General features: G+C 39.5%; 1 protein-coding gene across 1 annotated transcript; it reads left to right on the forward strand.

Annotated features, from left to right (window-relative positions):
• Nucleotides 1–1261: 1261 nt before the first annotated feature.
• Nucleotides 1262–17208, forward strand: Polr1f (RNA polymerase I subunit F). Its single transcript, XM_021645882.2, has 4 exons — nt 1262–1560; nt 6208–6349; nt 15689–15897; nt 16453–17208. Exons 1-4 carry the CDS (start codon nt 1307–1309, stop codon nt 16820–16822), a joined length of 975 nt encoding a protein of 324 aa, XP_021501557.1. The 5' UTR covers nt 1262–1306; the 3' UTR covers nt 16823–17208.
• Nucleotides 17209–17534: the final 326 nt, after the last annotated feature.

Below are 17534 nucleotides of genomic sequence, written 5' to 3' on the forward strand. Positions count from 1 at the left end.
CACACATTACTTGTTGGCAGTCAGCAGCTCTTTAACTGGACTTAAGACCCATCAACAGGAGGGAGATCATGCCTAGTAATGGAAACCTAGCAAGTACCCATAGCCACATTCTAAATATCGTCTCTAGATACACAGATAATGGTGGTCCTCACCTCTCATCAAAGACACTTCTCTTTGCAACAGATAAAGACCATTTCAGAAAACTACCAATCAAAATGTAGAGTTGTGGATTCCAGTCCCAACTTGATACAACTATAATACAATCCCTGACCTTAAGGCTTAGGGGTCATTACTGAAGAAGGTGTGGGTTGTAAGAGCCAGAGGAAGAGTTTGGGCCATGAGAACAGCATCGTCCAAGTGAAACTTTGTTTCCTCTTGGGCAATACAAGCCCTCCTGCTGATTCGAATGGTTTGGGTATTCAAAAGAAGGCTCAAGGTTGATAGGTGTGCTTAGCCATTTGAAAAGCATGGCATGACCCCCTCACAGTGATTCAGCAGGAGGAAGAGGGAAACCAGATTGGAGAGATATGGTGGCATCAGTTCAGACGTTGCCTTTGAGATTTGTGGCCTGCTATGTAGGCCTGTGTTCATCCTAGAAAAAATACTCCATTAGTGTTTCTGATTCCTTACCGAACAGCTTCAGCTCATAAAAATTTATCAGGCCACATTGCGACTGGAATGGGCACTCCTATTAACAATCATGCTAAATCCAATAAAGAAAATACCTAAGTGGCACATGCCTTTTATCCCAGCTCTCCTGATGCAGAGGCAGGCAGATATCTAAGAGTTAGGACCAAACCAGCTTGGTCTATATAGTGAGTTTCAAGCCAGCCAAGGCTCCATGGAAAGACACTGTCTAAAAACAAAAAACCCGAACAAAAAGAAAACATCAATTTATTAGACCTTGGCCTAGCACTGAAATCAACTAAGGGGCTTTGAAAAAAAAAAAATCAAGCTATATTGGTCTTCTGCCTTTTTTTGGTTTGAGTGCTCAGATCAATAAAATGAAGCTTCGCCCCATAACTGAGCATACTTCGCAGTGATGAATGGCCTACATATGCCTACCTAAATCAGAAGTTCCCTGGATTTGACGCACACTCAATAAAAGTACCACAGCCTTGGCGTTTCAGCTGCGCTTGGGAAAGAGCAGCAGCCCTCTGCTGGTCATACTTCCTTAACGCAGCCTTAGGTGAGAAAAAGCCCTAGCTCGCCACCGGTCGCGGGTTGATGACATCACCGCGCGTCGGAGACGCGGCGGGGATGCTTGCGTCAGCCGTGTGCGCCCCGAAGCACCCAGGCCAGCCGCATGGCTGCGGGCTGTGCGGACTCGCCGCGGCCCAAGACGGCCTCCGAGAGGCCCGTGGCGAGTCAGGCCGCGGTTCTGCCGTGCCTGGAGCTGCCGAGCTATGCCGCGGCGTGTGCGCTGGTGAGCAGCCGCTACTCCTGCCTGGTGGCCGCCCCGCACCGCAGGCACATCGCCCTGTCGCCCCGCTACTTGAGCAGGAAGCGCACGGGCATCCGCGAGCAGCTGGACGCCGAGCTCCTGCGCTACTCCGAGAGGTAAAGGCTCTCCGTCTCCTGGTGCGAGCCGGCAGCGCCGACGTTGCCCGCCGCCCCTTCTCAGCTCGGGAACGGGCCCTGCCTTCGTAACCGCATGGCGCCGCGGAAGTGAGGTCGCACGGGTGGCCTGAACCTCACCCCAGCGTCGACGGTTGTCGGCGCCGCTGCCCTGAATGAAGTGGCCCAGTTCCTGGGGATGAAACTGAGTGGTTAAGGGTAACTGGCGGTGCAGCAATGCAATAAGTATTCCCCGCGTGGAGACTAGTGGTGCCTGGTGTCTAGAAACCCACCTGGCTGAGCTTTGTGTGGGTATTAAAAGTTTCATTCAGCCACTTCCGGGTGTGTTCTCACTTAATAGTGAAATTTTGCTGTCAGTACTAGAGTCTCCTTCCGTGGAGACAGCTAATAACATGGATAAGTCATTTCTTTGCAAAACATAGGCGGGTTTGTTTGTTTTGGGTAGATTGCTTGGGTTTTCTTCTCTGGCGCCTAATTGGGGATGAGTGATGAGCCTTGTTTTGTTTGTAGGAACAGAAAGTCTGTTCACTTCTTTAGACACAAACACACACACTTTAGTGCATTTATATTAAGATACTTGAAAAAAGTCTCAGAAATTTCAAAGGGAAGTGATATGCCTTTATTACACAACTATTTTGACGCGAAAGGGGCTGAGGTTCTAAGACTGAGGCTTATGGGCTCCCCGAAACATCATTGCCCTTCAGTAATTCTGTGGAACTTCAGAAACAGCAGGGATTTCCTGCGTGACTGTTCACGGGCAGATTCTCCAAAGCTGTTAGCACTCTAGAGGATTTTGGCACAGTCAACCCCATTAACTATCAAGCCTGCCTAGAACAATACAACTTCCTTTAAGCACCATTACACACCTGTATGTCTTATTATGACTTAGGGAGTTGGCAGAGAGAGAGAGAGAGAGAGAGAGAGAGAGAGAGAGGGAGAGAGGGAGAGAGGGAGAGAGAGGTGAGGTCCTGCTTTCATGCCACGTTAAGACCCTGTGAGGATATAGAAGTAAGGCAAATCGAATGAACTGTTAAAATTTGACAGACCTAAAGTAAGCTATAGAGTGAGAAAAGTGAAATTAGATCTTGTTACATTTGAGGACAACACAATAGGGTGGTATTTAGATGGGAGCATTCCTGCCAGTGAGCGACATAAACAGACGGGTAGTGAGGTAAGCTAGAATGCTGGGACCAGAGAACTGTAAATACTGTACAGCTGCAGTGAAGCTTATTTCAGGGGAAACACAGTGAATGCTACTGGATTCCTGAGTAGAATGTCAGAGACTAGAGAGGTGACCTAGAAGTTGGCCATTGTATCCTCCCATTCTGCCTTTATCTGTCATTTTCCTTTTTCTTTAAGTTGTTTTGTTTTTTTAGATTTATTTATTTACATGTTGCCTGTGTGTGTATGTGCATCCTGCGCATGCCTGGTCCCCCCAGAAGAAGGCATCAGATCCTCAGAAACTGGGATTATGTATGATTGTGAACCACCAAGTGGATGCTAGGAATGGAATCAGGGCCCTTTGCAGGGGCAGCAAGTGCTCTTCCACTGAGCTGTCTCTTTAGTTCCAAGTTTTTGATTCTTAAAGCACAGTTGTTGCTTTATCCACTTATTAGCCTCCAGTGGAGACTAGAAACTCTTGAGAGGAATAGTACGTATATAGTCCCTAAGACATGGCTACATCTGCAATTTGAGAAACAGTTTTGAATTAGACGATATTTTAAATAGAATGAGGCAGTAGACAAAGAGATTAATTAACAATTCTTATAAGAAAATGATAAGAGGGTTTAAAAGATTTAAGAATATACAGGTGATCATTAAACATGAAAACATAGGCTGTTATGCTAAGTATTCTAATCAGTTTTTCATCCGTTAGGGGAAAAATATCTAGAGATGTATAATAGGAGTCATTATTCCAGATGAGAAACCAATAATTTCTGTAACAGAATTGGATAATGCAGCCATGTAGAGCAGAACTCTTTAATTTATCTGGACACCTCCCCTCCTCCTTGTTACTATGCTAAAAGCCAATTTTTTTTCAGTTCAGATTAGGTTCCAGTGTTATTTGAGTATTAGTTAAGAGTATTAATAAAGCAAAGGACAAAATGCTGAAAATATTGGAAATTGTATTATAATATTAATTAACTATTTATCCTATATAGTTTATGTTTTTAGACTTGTGGGCAATTCTGTAGCATCAGTAGGTCTGTCTTCTGTTTCTTTAAAAAATGAAAAAGAAATAGGATTGAGACTCCCATGTTAATGCTCGAGTTGTCTCAGCAGCATTTAATAGACTATTACATTTCTTTCTCTGTGGCAGTTTTTTGTCTTTGTTTTTTTACTTTCAACTTTGGACTGTTCTGTTAGAGAAAGTAAGTAGTTTTCTAAGATCACATTGTAACATTTAAAAAGCAATTTGTGGGGGAAATAAAACAAAACAAGACATATTCTTTTCCATTTGGCACCCTTGGGATAGCTAAAGATGTCAGATGAATGTCCCTTAAACTTGATTTAGTTGCCTCCTGCATATCCTAAGTGAAGTTACCGTGTGAACCTTATAACTACTGATTATATAGATATATACATATATACACACACACTTATATACATATGCATATATATATACTTGATTTAATGTATCAATATATATCAAGTATATATGTGTGTATACTTGATTTATATTGATATATGTGTATACATGTGTATATATATTGATATATATCAAGTAAATATATTTATTTACGTGTATATATTAAATTGAAAAACATTTTTAGTGTTAGAATGTCTTTCCTTGAACATGACTTTCGGTAAGTTCCTCTAAGTCTCTAAGTAGTTTCCCTAAAGGTTTTATGGGTTTACACATTCTTTTAGCCTGCCACTCAGTGGTCATAACAGTCCTTAGCGGTGTTGAACCCTGTTGGACCTGGTATTCTCCTTAGGAGCAATAGTTTGCAGTGTTCTCTTTACTGTTATGAAAATGAAATGCTGAAATGAAATTTAAAAATTAACATGACCTATCTACATAACTGAACATTTTACATGGTGTTCCAACCCTATAAACTGTTTCAACACATGACATTGAAGCATAACTGTTTGGGAAGATTGAAGAAGTTAGAGGCTTCTGCACTTGTACATAAGAATCATTGAGTAAGTGTTGTAGTCAAATGCAGATTGATTAAGCAGGCATTTTGCACTTAGAGCTCAGATAATATAGGTTGTATCTACAGTTACCAGTGCTTTTATGAAATAGCTACTTTTGGTAAGGTGACACAAAACAGTTTTTCTTGGATTTATATATTACTTCATATCCAGCAGATTTTTGTTATGTTAGGAGCACATAAAATTAACAGATGACTTTATGTTAATATACATATATATACTCTGTCCCTAGTGATTTGGAACAAGTTTGTCTCTTGTTTGAGAACCCTGCAGAGAGGCTGCTTGCACACGTACAAAGCTATTCTGCACATAGCAGACTTTCTTTCCTGGCTTTTGCAGTTTCTGTGATAAACGCAAACAACGCCTCCCCATGGAGAATCACCTCTGTGTATTATATAGAGAGAAGGTTTTTGGCAGAAGCAACAGACACTTTTTCTTGCCAGTTGTGGTGGTTACTTCTGGGCTTCCCTTTTGTCCTCTTGTCAATGTCCCTAACGTTGTGTTAGGGATGTTATGACTTCTGGTTAGGCTAGGAAAGCCACATGTAGCAGCTAAAAATTCAAGAGTACTCTAAGAGGTCTGAATTTATGGTTTTCCTAATTTGGTAGCCATTACAATTCCTTTCCTATGGGTTGTGGCTGTTTCACTAAAATCTATTGAAAGTTCTTTCTCTTTAGAGAGTGTACTAGAAATTTAATTGAGGCCAATAAAACATTTTTCTGCTGTCCATAGTCTTAGAGTTGTGTGTTGAATCAAAACATATATACAGATGGATTCAATAAAATTAGGTTACAAATAGTAATAAGTTTTACATGTGGTAAAATAGTGATTTGTGTGTGCATGGGGGGGGGGGTCAGGGAAGTTTTCTTGAGGAAGTATTTGGTGTTGGAGAAACAGTAAAGCTCATATGTCTTTCTTAGTTAACTGACCTTTTGAAGTAATCATTGCCTGCTAATCTTGACTTGAAATGTGTGTGTCTAAGTGTCAGTCAGTTCCCAAATGATATGGTTGTATACGCCTTTTTGTCTGCTTTCAGTTTGGTATTTTTCTCTATTAAGTCATTGGTTCCAGTGATCAAAGTAGCTTAAACAGTAATGATTCCCTTATTATATACTATCATGCATAGAAATTCAGTAATGGTAGATAATGTCAAAATTGCCTATATTCATACAAGCACCTAAGTATTTCCTTTCCTAGTCCCATTATTTCTCCTAGTCTGACTGATTGAAATAGGCATCATATAAGGAAGAGCCAGTTTATTGCCAGTACATAGTTCTGAATACCCCTCTTGATAGTCACATTGGAATTTTTTGGTAACCTGTAATTGCTAAAATCTGCTATTGTTAGTCTATAAGACTAGGTGATGCCACTATGCTTGGGAAAGACTGGTATATCGGGGAGATTCAGCAGATCAATATGACTGTCTTTAAATAGGATTAACAATATCTTTTTTTTTTCCCCCTTTAACAGCCTTTTAGGTGTTCCTATTGCATATGATAACATCAGAGTTGTGGGTGAACTGGGAGATATTTTTGATGATCAAGGTCACATTCATCTTAACATTGAAGCAGATTTTGTTATTTTCTGTCCTGAACCAGGACAAAAGTTAATGGTATGTACATAATTTTTTTCTTCATTTCTTCATATAATTTTTTCTGTGCACCTCTACCCTGACCTAGTACCCTTTCTACTCCTTAATCATCATTATTCTGTTCCTAGGTTACTTTTAAAAATGAATTTTAGTTTCCACATACGCAAGAAAACCTGCATTTGTCCTTTCAATGCCTAACTTATGCCACTTAACACTGTGTACTCCAGCTCTCTTCATTGCTGCAAAGCACAAGAATTCTTTCTTCTGCATGGATGTGTTTATTCCACAGTCTTGCACTGTGTGAGTAAACTGTAGTTATCCATTCATCTTTTTGCTGCTTTTGTGTCTTAGCTGTTGTGAACAGTACCGTGTGAACAGGAGTATAGAGGCACTTCTTTTCCGTGTTGCTCTTATTTCTCCCAGGTTGTTATGGTCATGTGGTAGCACTACCCTTCTTTATAATGTCTGTTAATTTACAGTCACACCAAGAGCGTATATGAGTTCTTTTCTCTCACATCTCTCCAGCAAGTTTTTTTTTTTTTTTTTTTTTTTTTGTGGTTGTTATTAACGATTTAGGTGGAGAATTGAGTAATTTTCTTATTGCTATAACAAAATACTTGACTGAAACAGCTTGAGGGAGGAAACATTTTGTTTGGCTCCTGCTTTACTTGGCAAGGAGGTATAGAGCACACACAGTTTTAATCCTTTTGAGCCAAGAAGCAGAGAAAGGAGTGCTCGTGCCTAACTTGATTTCTTATTCTCTCTGGGCCCTAGCTTTGGATCTGTTCCTCTTCAGGACTGGTAATCCTTTTTGGAAACTGTCTCATAGACACCCCCACTAGTGGGTCTCAGTCCACTAGGTGATTCTAACTCTTGTCAAGCTTTGATGGTGATTAGCCATTGCAGATACATCACTGGCATTGTGATTGTATTTCCCTTGTGGCCAAAATGTTAGCATTCCCCCGTGTGTTTATTTCTACTTCTTTTGAGGAATGTTTAATCAGATCATTTGCACATTTTAGTTAACTTACTTCAATTACAAGTACCTAAGAATTTTTTTTTTTTTTTTTTTTGGCTTTGTTTCTTGTGTTCTGGTTGAACTGTTTTTTTGTCTTTTGTGTATAAGGATTTTGTTTTCTAATTCTATAAAGAACATTATCGGTTGTTTGGATTTTGCACTGTGGGTTGCCTTTATCAATATAATAATTGTAATTGTATTGTAATAGGTCTTCCAAATAAGAACTTGGGGAACCTTTTCACCTTTTTTAAAAAATGTATTTAATTTTATTTTATGTGCATTAGTGTGAAGGTGTCAGATGCCCTGGAATTGGGGTTACAGACAGTTGTGAGCTGCCATGTGGTGCTGGGAACTGAACCCAAGTCCTTTGGAAGAACACACAGTGCTCTTAACCACTGAGGCATCTCTCCAGCCCAACCTTTCTTCCACCTTTTAATCTTTTCTTTCTTTCTTTCTTTCTTTCTTTCTTTCTTTCTTTCTTTCTTTCTTTCTTTCTTCTTTCTGTCTTTCTGTCTTATCAGTGAGTTTTACTTGCATTGTAGACATCTTTCATTTTCTAAATGGAGTTTATCACTAAGTACTTTTTGTGTGACTGTTGGGAATAGGGTTAATTTTATAATTTCGTTCTCAGAAAATTTATCAGAAAAGCTATATAGAAAAGCTGCTAATTTTGTGTGTTTATTTCTATATGTGCTACTTAACTGAATTCATTTGTCAGTTCTAAAACCTTTTGGTGGAGTTCTTGGGTTCATCTATGCATTGAATCATCTTGCCTACAAATAGGAATAACTGAGACTTTCCTATTGGTACATCTTCTATTTCACTGTAGCCTACCTCCTCTGGCTAGTCTCTAGTACTCTATTGCAGGAGGCCAGTGAGCTTCTGTCATTCCAGGTTCAATAGGAAATGTTCTTTCCCGGCCAATATTTTATTGCCTGTGAATTGACATTCAGATGTCTTCATGTGTTACAGTTTTTCTGTTTCTAATTTCTTGAGGGCTTTCATCCTAAAGGAATGTTGAAATTATCGAATGTTGTTTGTTCATGTATTAAAATAATCTTAGGATTTTAATCCTTTATTGTGTTTGTATAATTATGTTATATTTATCTAATTTTTGTATGCCATACAATTCTTAAGTGCCTATAATGAAACTGTTTAACTTGACTATGTTACATGAGGTCTTGATAATACTGTTACCTTCAGTTACAATTATCTTGAGTATTTTTCAGTTTATGTTCACCAGGAAGATGAATTACTAGATTTTGTTTTGTATTGTTTTCAAGGTTTGGTAATAAGGTCATATGCACAGAATGAGTACCCTCCTTTTAAGTTTTATAGCATAGCTTAAGGATCATTGGTAGTTCTTACTCAAAAGTTTGATGAGAGTAAGTGCTGAAGCATCTAATCAAAGTCTTTTTTGTGTGTCCAGGCATTTGTTCATTTCTTTTAAATTTTCCAATATGGTTAACATATACTATTTTAAAAGATACTCTCTAACAGTCCTTTAATTTCTGTAGTATCATTTGGAATGTAATTTTGTTTTGTAATTTTATCTGCCTCTGTGCCCTTTTACAGTTACAGTTTTCAATCTTGTTTACTTTTTCTAAGAACCAATTCTATTCTATTATCATTTTCCTCCTAATTTTGGAGTTGATTTGTTCTATTTTCTAAGACTCTGAGATGTATCATTAGCATGTCAGTTTCTATTTAGGGTCTGTGACCTCCTAAGGCATGGGTTTTTGACCAGGTTTCTATACAGACATTAATTCTCTCCTGTGGGGCAGGCCTTAAATACTCCCATAGCCCATAGCACTCAGGCTGCTCTTGTATCATAGGTGCACCTTGGTTGGCAGGTTAGTATTGTAGCGTGCAGAGTCTACTAACTGGGTAAGCCACATAATGCTGGCACTATGAAATCTAGCAAGCAAGGAAGAAGTTTTCAGGTCAGTTCCAGTTTAATTCCCCTGGGTTCTGTAACCGGAGTCTCTTGTGTCTTAAGCAGTAGGGTCTTACCACCTAGCTTTGATGGGCAGCCAAAAGTAGTGGCAGTGTTCTGCATTGCTTTGGGTATCACTGGGTCCTCCCTGGCCAGTAACATAGGGAAACATCGCATATCTGGCACTGAGATGTTATTTAATAACCCTTGCCTTCTGGAGGAAGTATCTCCCCCCCTCCCCCCACTGCAGTACTTCCATTCAGATTCCTCAAAGAAAAAGAATACACACACAGTTTGGCTTACAAAGCAGTATGTTTTCATATGGTCCTTTTAAATTGCCCTTTACATTCAGTTTAAATATTCTTAGTTTATTCCTTCTTTTATTTATCTCTATAGAGTATGGCCTACTGTGTTTTGTTTTGTTTTTTAAGATTTATTTATTTGTTATTTATAGTGTTCTGTCTACATATACACCTGCAGGCCAGAAGAGGGCACCAGATCTCATTATAGATGGTTGGGAGCCACCACGTGGTTGCTGGGAATTGAACTCAGGAGCTCTGGAAGAGCAGCCAGTGCTCTTAACCTCTGAGCCATCTCTCCAGCCCCCAGCCTACTATGTTGATCTCATTTGATTGTTATTTCTCTTGTGTTTATTTTAGACAATATAATAGCAGGTACTCTGACATGCTATCTCTTATGTATCTGAATGTTTTATCTTCATGTATGTCTGGGCATGTAGTGCCTACATAGTCCAGAAGAGGGCCTCCTGCCCTGAAACTGGAACTATAGATGGTTGTGAACTGCCATGTGAGTGCTGGGAATGAAACTCAGGTGCCTGGAAAGAACAGCCAGTGTTCTTACCTGCTGAAGGAGACCTCTTAGCTCCTATGTACTGTTTCGATGGTGGTGCTCTTTCTTCCACTTTGGGTTGTAGGGCTCACATAAGCATCTTTTATAAGTCTGGTCAGATAATCACAAATTCCCTTAGGTTTTGCTTATTGCAGAGAGTTGTTTCTTATTTCTGTAGAATAGTATTAATATTAGTATATTGGACATAGTAGACTTGATTGACAGTTACTTTATGTTACGTGTTGAAGCATGTTGTCCGGTACCCACTTGGCTTACTGGATTTATTTTCGTGGTTTTCTGTTCTGTTGAGAAATTTGCTATTAATCTAACCAGGTTACTTTTAAATGTGGCTTGGAGATTTTCCTCTGAAAATTTAGAAGTTCTTTGTCCTATGCCTTTAAAAGCTTAGATGTAAATAGTGAAGCGGCCTCTGTAAGTGTCCTGGACATGCTTCTGTATGTGTTTCTTTGCTGTTATTTTACTGAATAGTTTTGTCTCTGCCCTTAACGTCCCTGCCCTTCGAAGAACATCAGTTATTTAGTTATTATTTTATTTCACGGTGTTTCGAAGATCTTACTGTCTTCATCTTCCCCTTGTCTCTTTTTCTGAATATGATCATTCAAAAGAATTCTCTTCAAACTTTGTAGTTATTTCTTCCATTTGATCTAGTCTGATAAGATTTTTAACTACAGTTTTAAAAATAATTATTGTATTTGAGAGTTTTTTGTATTTTAGTTTGATTATTTCTATGCCACTCCCCTAATTCCTCTCAGTCAACTTCATATTACCTCATGTGTTGGCTGACTACCCCTGGACATGGGTCCTGCCTGTGTGACTGCTTTACCACGTATTACACCAGCAAACAGAACTGACTTTCTCCTTCCAGTAGCAATCAAATGCCGATAGCTCCTTAGCTGCGGTGGGGACTTTGTGCCCATCGTGCCTCCTCCATGCTGTGATTTGTCTGGGTGACGTTTGTATAGGACTTGTTCAAGCTGTCATAGAGTACGACTTTTCTTGGGGAGATGCAGCATCCATATCTTCTCACTCCCAGATAGGAACCCCGGGACAGAGAAAGCTATGGACATCACTAAAGTCCAACTTGGTGAACCAGTGAGTACTTCAAAATCTCTTTGACCATTTGCACATTGACCATTTGCTGGTCTCTGTATTAATTGCCATCCATAGCAATAAGCTGCTCTGATGAAAATGTAGTGATATATTGATCTGTGCTTGTAACATTAAATCACTGGGGCTTGTTTTATTGCTCTGTCCATTTAGCTTAAAAATAGTAATAGATTTTCCTCTACAGTCCATGTCTCATCTTGCCACAGGTTTGGTGCTCCATGACAGTGTCTGGTATGGATTCCATTTTTTGGGGTGGGCCTTGAATCCAATAAAAATGTGGTTTGTAACTTCATAGCATTCATGAGACTATTGCTAGACAAGTCATTAATATAACTTACAGAGTCCACTGGGTAAGCTTCTTGAGTCCTTCACAGCAGGAGTCTGAATATTTGCTTTTTCAGTACCTGGAGTTCCTTTATGCTTTCTGTATTCCTCTGCATTCCTTTTCCTCCTTTGTATGCTTTAAATAAGCTCACTTTGCCCTAGTGAGCCTCTGAGCTCACCAGTTCTTTGTCCCACTTGATCTTTCCTTCTACTGATATCTCTGACACATTTTTAGTTTCACTGTGTGCAGTTTTACAACTCAGAATTGCTTTCATTTTTGACTTTCTCAGTGTTTTCTTGAAGCATAGTAGTTCCCTGGCAGTTCCCACACAGTGCTGAGTTACCTGGTCAGATTCTTGACATCATAGCTTGAGCACTCAGTAAAGTCATGGCTTCTGGATATGCTTGATGTTTGTTGACATGTGATGCATCTAATCCAGCTTCCTACCCTGGCTTTGTTTGTAATTGTCTCTGCACAAATTCTTAACAGTGTACTTCATCTAAGCCTCTGTACTATTCTGGAACTAGATAGCACCCAGATCCAGAGTATCCCAAAATCTGATGTTACTGTGTTGTCACTATTTCTGCATTTGAGGGCCATTCAAGCCAGGTTTAGTTCCAGATATTCTATTGGTATGTTATTCAGAAAGAAACAGAAGAATATCTAAAGCACAATCTGTCTCTGGAAGCATGTGCTGGTACTAGAATAAGACTCCATGTCTCCTTTACAGTAGCAGGCCAGTGATCAGACACTATGAGTTTTTGCCTGGCTCTAGGCATATTCACTGTGGATGGAACAGCCTCAGGCTGCCATTAGAGTCAACAAGCTACATTGCACCATGAGCCCTGGACCAACATTTCTGTGGGCAGCCTATTGCTACGGTGGATTCATGGCCCAGCTTTAGTGGGATTTTCGGGACCCACCAGCAGTTAAATAATGACAGAGACTTATTAACATTTATTATTGCTTACGCCTTTAGTTTAGGCTCCCTCCCAGTTGGCTGATTCTGGCACTGCGTCTTGCCACATGGCCAGCTCTGCCTCTTTGCTGATGTTCATGCTTATCCACCTCCATGTCCCACTGGCAGAATCCATCGCTTCTAATTTTTTCTGCTAGAGATCCTTTCTCTGCCTGGAACTTCTGCCATCTGCTTCCTGTGAAGCTGTTGGCTACCAGATCTTTATTAAGCCAATAACGAGGGAGGAAGGTGATGAGCCATAATACTAACAGTACCAAAATCCAGCCAGTACTCACTCTCTGTTGGTACAGCAATCAACAGTTGAATATACAGAGACAATCTTCACAAAGTGCACCCCAATACAACATAGCCAAAAACAGCCTCCAGTGATGCTCTCTCTCTTTTGTACAAGCCCAATCGACTGGCCTCAGTATGTTCCTGTCACTAGAGCTGATTGATGTGGTCTCTGCACAGGCTAGCCCTTGGGCTATTGTGTTATGGACAGCGTTAGCTTTTTGCAGTTCAGTGTTTACTGCCTTTGCCTTTTCCCAGCAAGTAGGGTTTTTGTATCATTCTGTGCAGCTCAAAGTTAGGAGAGTGTTAGTGAAGGCGGATTATTTGTCAGCTGTATGAATACCAAGATGGGTCATTCCTGAACCTCAGAACCACAAGGGCATGCATGATTTTAGTGGTACACTGAAATGCAAATTGTGGCCAGAGGCAGTGCAGCTCAACAAGACACAAGTCTCACAAGTGGGTACAGTTCTCTGCCTGGTGTCTAAATATGTTGTAAAGGTTCATCTGTAAGCTCTGTAATGGCAGTGGCTGTGCCACCCTACCTTAAGAGGCAAGTGGTAGAGACAGCCCACTGGATATCATAACTGCTGCTAAGCTGGACCTTGCATCTAACTCTTGACAGCTGCAGGACCTGCACAGTTACAGGATGAGAACAGGAGTTCCCCAAGCCAGTACCAAGGGAAGTAGCTGAAACTCAGGTCTGTGAACCAGGTGTGTAGGTCTCTGTTGCAGGTTGGTGTCGGCGTGCTCTGTGCTATGTTCTGAAACACTAGGCATTTGTCTTATTGCAGCAGGCCTGTCAGTGGGTTCCGACACAGCTGTGTGCTATCTTGCATGTTCTACTCCTCCTTTTGCTGAAGTTGGAAGAATAGTTAGTAGTGAAGCTTTCTCCTTTGCTGCCTGCCTGACACAGCTTCAGCAACTCAGTTCTGGGGGTACTAGCCTGAAAGTAGGGGTCATGGGACTTTGCCCAGTATTGAGCTTCACTATGACAGACTTAGTACAAGGTTTAAAGTAAACACATGTAATGTAGGTGACCTCTCTATTCTCATTCTGGTTAGTCTGCTTTATGAATAGCTGTGTGTAAGGAGAGATTGCCAGAGGATCTTACGCAGTTGCCATCCACTCTGCCCTGAGTAAAGTTCAAAGGTTAGGTTAGAGTTCAGTCTTCACGTTGTACACTCCTTAGGTCTTTACAGATATACTGTGCTGTCTCTTCAGCAGTGCATTGAATACTCTGTAGTGTCCCTGTGCACTCCCTCCTAATCCTCACTGTTCATTGATGCTTCTGTTGTCCTATAGTTTTGTCTTTTCTAAGATGTCAGACACTTATTTTTAATTCTACCTCCTTGTGTGTGCTTGCACATACCACAGTGTGTGTACCACAGCACATACAGGGAAGTCAGAATACAACTAGCAGACAGTACATGGGTACTGCAGATCAATGTTCAGGTCATTGGGCTCTAGAGCAAGTACCTGTATTAACTAAGCTATCTTACCAGCCCATGCTAGATGTTTACATCATGAAGCAAGTGTTCTTTTCAGGTTGGCTTTCTCATTCAGCAGTATGCATTTAAGATTATTTTCTTTGTTTCTCAAACTTGATGGCTAGTGTTTGTTTTTTATTTTTTAATTTATTACAATTTATTCAGTTTATATCCCAGGTATAGCCCCCTCCCTGATCTACTCCCAATCCTGCCCTCCCTCCCTCTTCTCCCTCTAGGCCCCTAGTCCACTGATAGGGGAGGTCCTCCCCCCCTTCCATCTGACCCTAGCCTATCAGGTCTCATCAGGAGTGGCTGCATTGTCTTCCTCTATGGCCTGGTAAGGCTGCACCCCTCTCAGGGGGAGGTGATCAAAGAGCCAGCCACTGAGTTAATGTTTTTTGTTGGTTTTAATGCTTAAGAATAAGTATATCATTCTGTGGCTGTACCATGGTTTGTTTTGTTTAGAGACCATCGGAAGTTAAGGGTGGAACTTTAATGGTCATGACAGATGGTCAGAAATTGGACTCCTGGTCATGACAGATAAGGAAGCTTTGTATTTTGTCACATTCTATAACAGTTATATGTATGTCTACATATAACAGTATTATATGTATGTCTACATTATTTTACAGTTCTGTATTTTAGAAAATGCATCTTTAAAAATATTTTAGGGTTTTCATTCATATACTTCATGCATTTTGATTCCTGAAGGAGATTAAAAACTAAATTCAATGGAAAGCTTAAAAGCTTTAAGCATAAAAGTCACATAATACTTTTAAGTTTTTCTGACTTAGCCATGTTCCAGATTGGTAAAGAATAGTCTCCTAATAGAACTATTTATATCATGATAGTTTGAATTAGTAAAAAATGTGCTTGTGAACTTTGAAATTCAGTCTGTTTATAGACATATCAGTGTGAACACAGTTGAACATACTTCTTTGTGCTTTTTTTTACATAGTACATATACATGTTACAGTGCACACTCTAGTTGATTCCAGTGCAGTTATAGAGTCATCTACCCTGGGGAATCCTGCGGTGGAGTGGAGCCAAGGCTTTTTGGCTGCCCCCCCCCCACCGTGTGTTTGTTTATGGCAGAACTGGCTCAGTTGTTGCCCACTTACAGTAGACATGGAATTATTTAATAAAACTTAAAGTTTCTAAGTTTCCTAAAATTATGCTTGGGTATGACATGATAAGTTGTTTGGTTTTTTTTTTCAAGTTTTTTGATATTAAAACATACAATCAAATCTGATATTTTCTTTTTTTGAAGATGAGTTTCATGCTTATAAAGCTTGACTTACTTTTAACTCTTTGGCTCTCTTCTTGATCTTGTGGTTTTTTTTTCTCTGTTCTTCTTTACAGGGTACAGTTAATAAGGTATCTTCCAGCCATATTGGCTGTTTAGTACATGGGTGTTTCAATGCCTCTATCCCTAAACCGGAGCAAATGTCATATGAGGAGTGGCAGACATTGGAGATAAATGTAGGCGATGAGCTGGAATTTGATGTATTTCGCTTAGATTCAGATTCTGCTGGAGTATTCTGCATTCGAGGAAAGCTAAACACCACAAGGTTAGTGTACGATGATTGAGACAGCAGGTGGGCCATCCTGTTGCTTTGATGTATAGCAAAGGTAATTATGTTTTCTTTATCATGTCTCTGGTTTATCTGAGTAGCCTGGGTTTAATGCTTAATAGCTACAATCTTCTTAACCAAGTCCTAATTTTGAAACTGTGCTTCAGTTTCTGTACAGTAAAAGCAAAAAAATAAAACAAAAAACCAACAACAAAAAACCATTTTATTGTTAATTTGGGCCAGGTGTAGTAGCCTGTGCCAGTAATTGCAGTATTCTGAAGGTTTGGACAGGAGGGTCATGAAAAAACTAAAAACAAAACAAAACAAAAAACAAAGATCAAAAAGTAGCTAGATAAATATAACATTGAGTTTGATATCTGACAATTGTAGATATTTCAGTGGTCTAAGGAATAACAAGATAGAACATTTGGAATTAGAGCCACACTAAACTGCCTTGTGCAAAAATCGTAGTCTATTGAAATAGTCTTGGCCTCATTTTTCTTTTCTGTTTGCTTATTGTTGATAATATTTTAAAAATCTGTTCATTCACAGTTTGCAGCGTAAGAGCTCTGTATTGTCTGAAGATGTAGCAGAAACTGGCAGTGAAGAGGTTGTTGAAAAAATTTCAAAGAAAAAAAAGAAGAAGAAGAAAGACACAGTCGATAGTGTCACAGAACTAGCAGATGTTACAGATGTTACTCCAGTGGAAGAAACAGACCTACCATGTAGTGACAATGTGAATGACTTCTTTGAAGAAGAGCCAAAGAAGAAGAAAAAGAAGAAGAAAAGACACCAGGAAGATCAGGACCCCATTTTCCAAGCCAGTGACTCCAGTGGCTACCAAAGTGACCATAAAAAGAAAAAAAAGAAAAGGAAACACAGTGAAGAGGCTAGCCTTGAGTCACCTAAGAAGATGCAGTGATTGTCTTTTTGTTGTTAATATATTTAGATACCCTAGATGAACAGAGATTTTTGAATGGTAGGAAATGTTTAGATATTTGTTCACAAGCAAATACTTGATTAGTAATTGAAGGGTTTTGTACTAAAATCATACAACTGACTTAATTTTGGATAGTACTATTATTACTGAAGTGTTATTTTATTACAATTCAGTATGAAATGTTAACAAATGCTTTCACTCCTGACTCATGTTCATGCTCTACATAAAATTTAAATTCTCAGCATTTGCCAAAGAACTTTATAGTACTTACAATTATTTTTTTTTATAATAATAACTTTTGCCCTTAGGATGGATATATATATATATTTAAAGCTCAATAAATTTACCCATTTTAAGTTTCCCTTAAATAGTATTTCTATTTTCTTTAAGATGGATAGCTAAAGAATATCTGGACCTCTCCTACCGTGTGGCTGTCAGTGTGAATGTGTGGTGGGTGGGGTGAAAACTCACTGTTTCCTACCAGAAGGTGTGGCTGTGTGGTCTCTGTTTCTGAGACTGTAACGGAAAGGGCTGTTAATTTTTCCTTTGTGTTTCAGCAGTCTGTTTTTATTATGAATGGATCATGAGCAAGATGAAGACAGGATGAATATGGTTCTTGCTAGTTGAAAATTTCCAGTAAAGTGTTAATGATGAGGGCTAGACTACTATACTTGCTTTGAGGAGACAGCCATTA

This window comes from Meriones unguiculatus, chromosome 1 (genome assembly GCF_030254825.1).
Source record: "Meriones unguiculatus strain TT.TT164.6M chromosome 1, Bangor_MerUng_6.1, whole genome shotgun sequence".
In the NCBI taxonomy this organism is placed as follows: domain Eukaryota; kingdom Metazoa; phylum Chordata; class Mammalia; order Rodentia; family Muridae; genus Meriones; species Meriones unguiculatus.

Excerpts from the sequence above, each read along its gene's own strand:
- Polr1f (XM_021645882.2), top strand. The coding sequence starts at position 1,307 with ATGGCTGCGGGCTGTGCGGACTCGCCGCGGCCCAAGACGGCCTCCGAG. Across the intron at positions 1,561-6,207 it reads CTCCTGCGCTACTCCGAGAG|CCTTTTAGGTGTTCCTATTG; the intron begins GTAAAGGCTCTC and ends CCCCTTTAACAG. Across the intron at positions 6,350-15,688 it reads AACCAGGACAAAAGTTAATG|GGTACAGTTAATAAGGTATC; the intron begins GTATGTACATAA and ends TCTTCTTTACAG.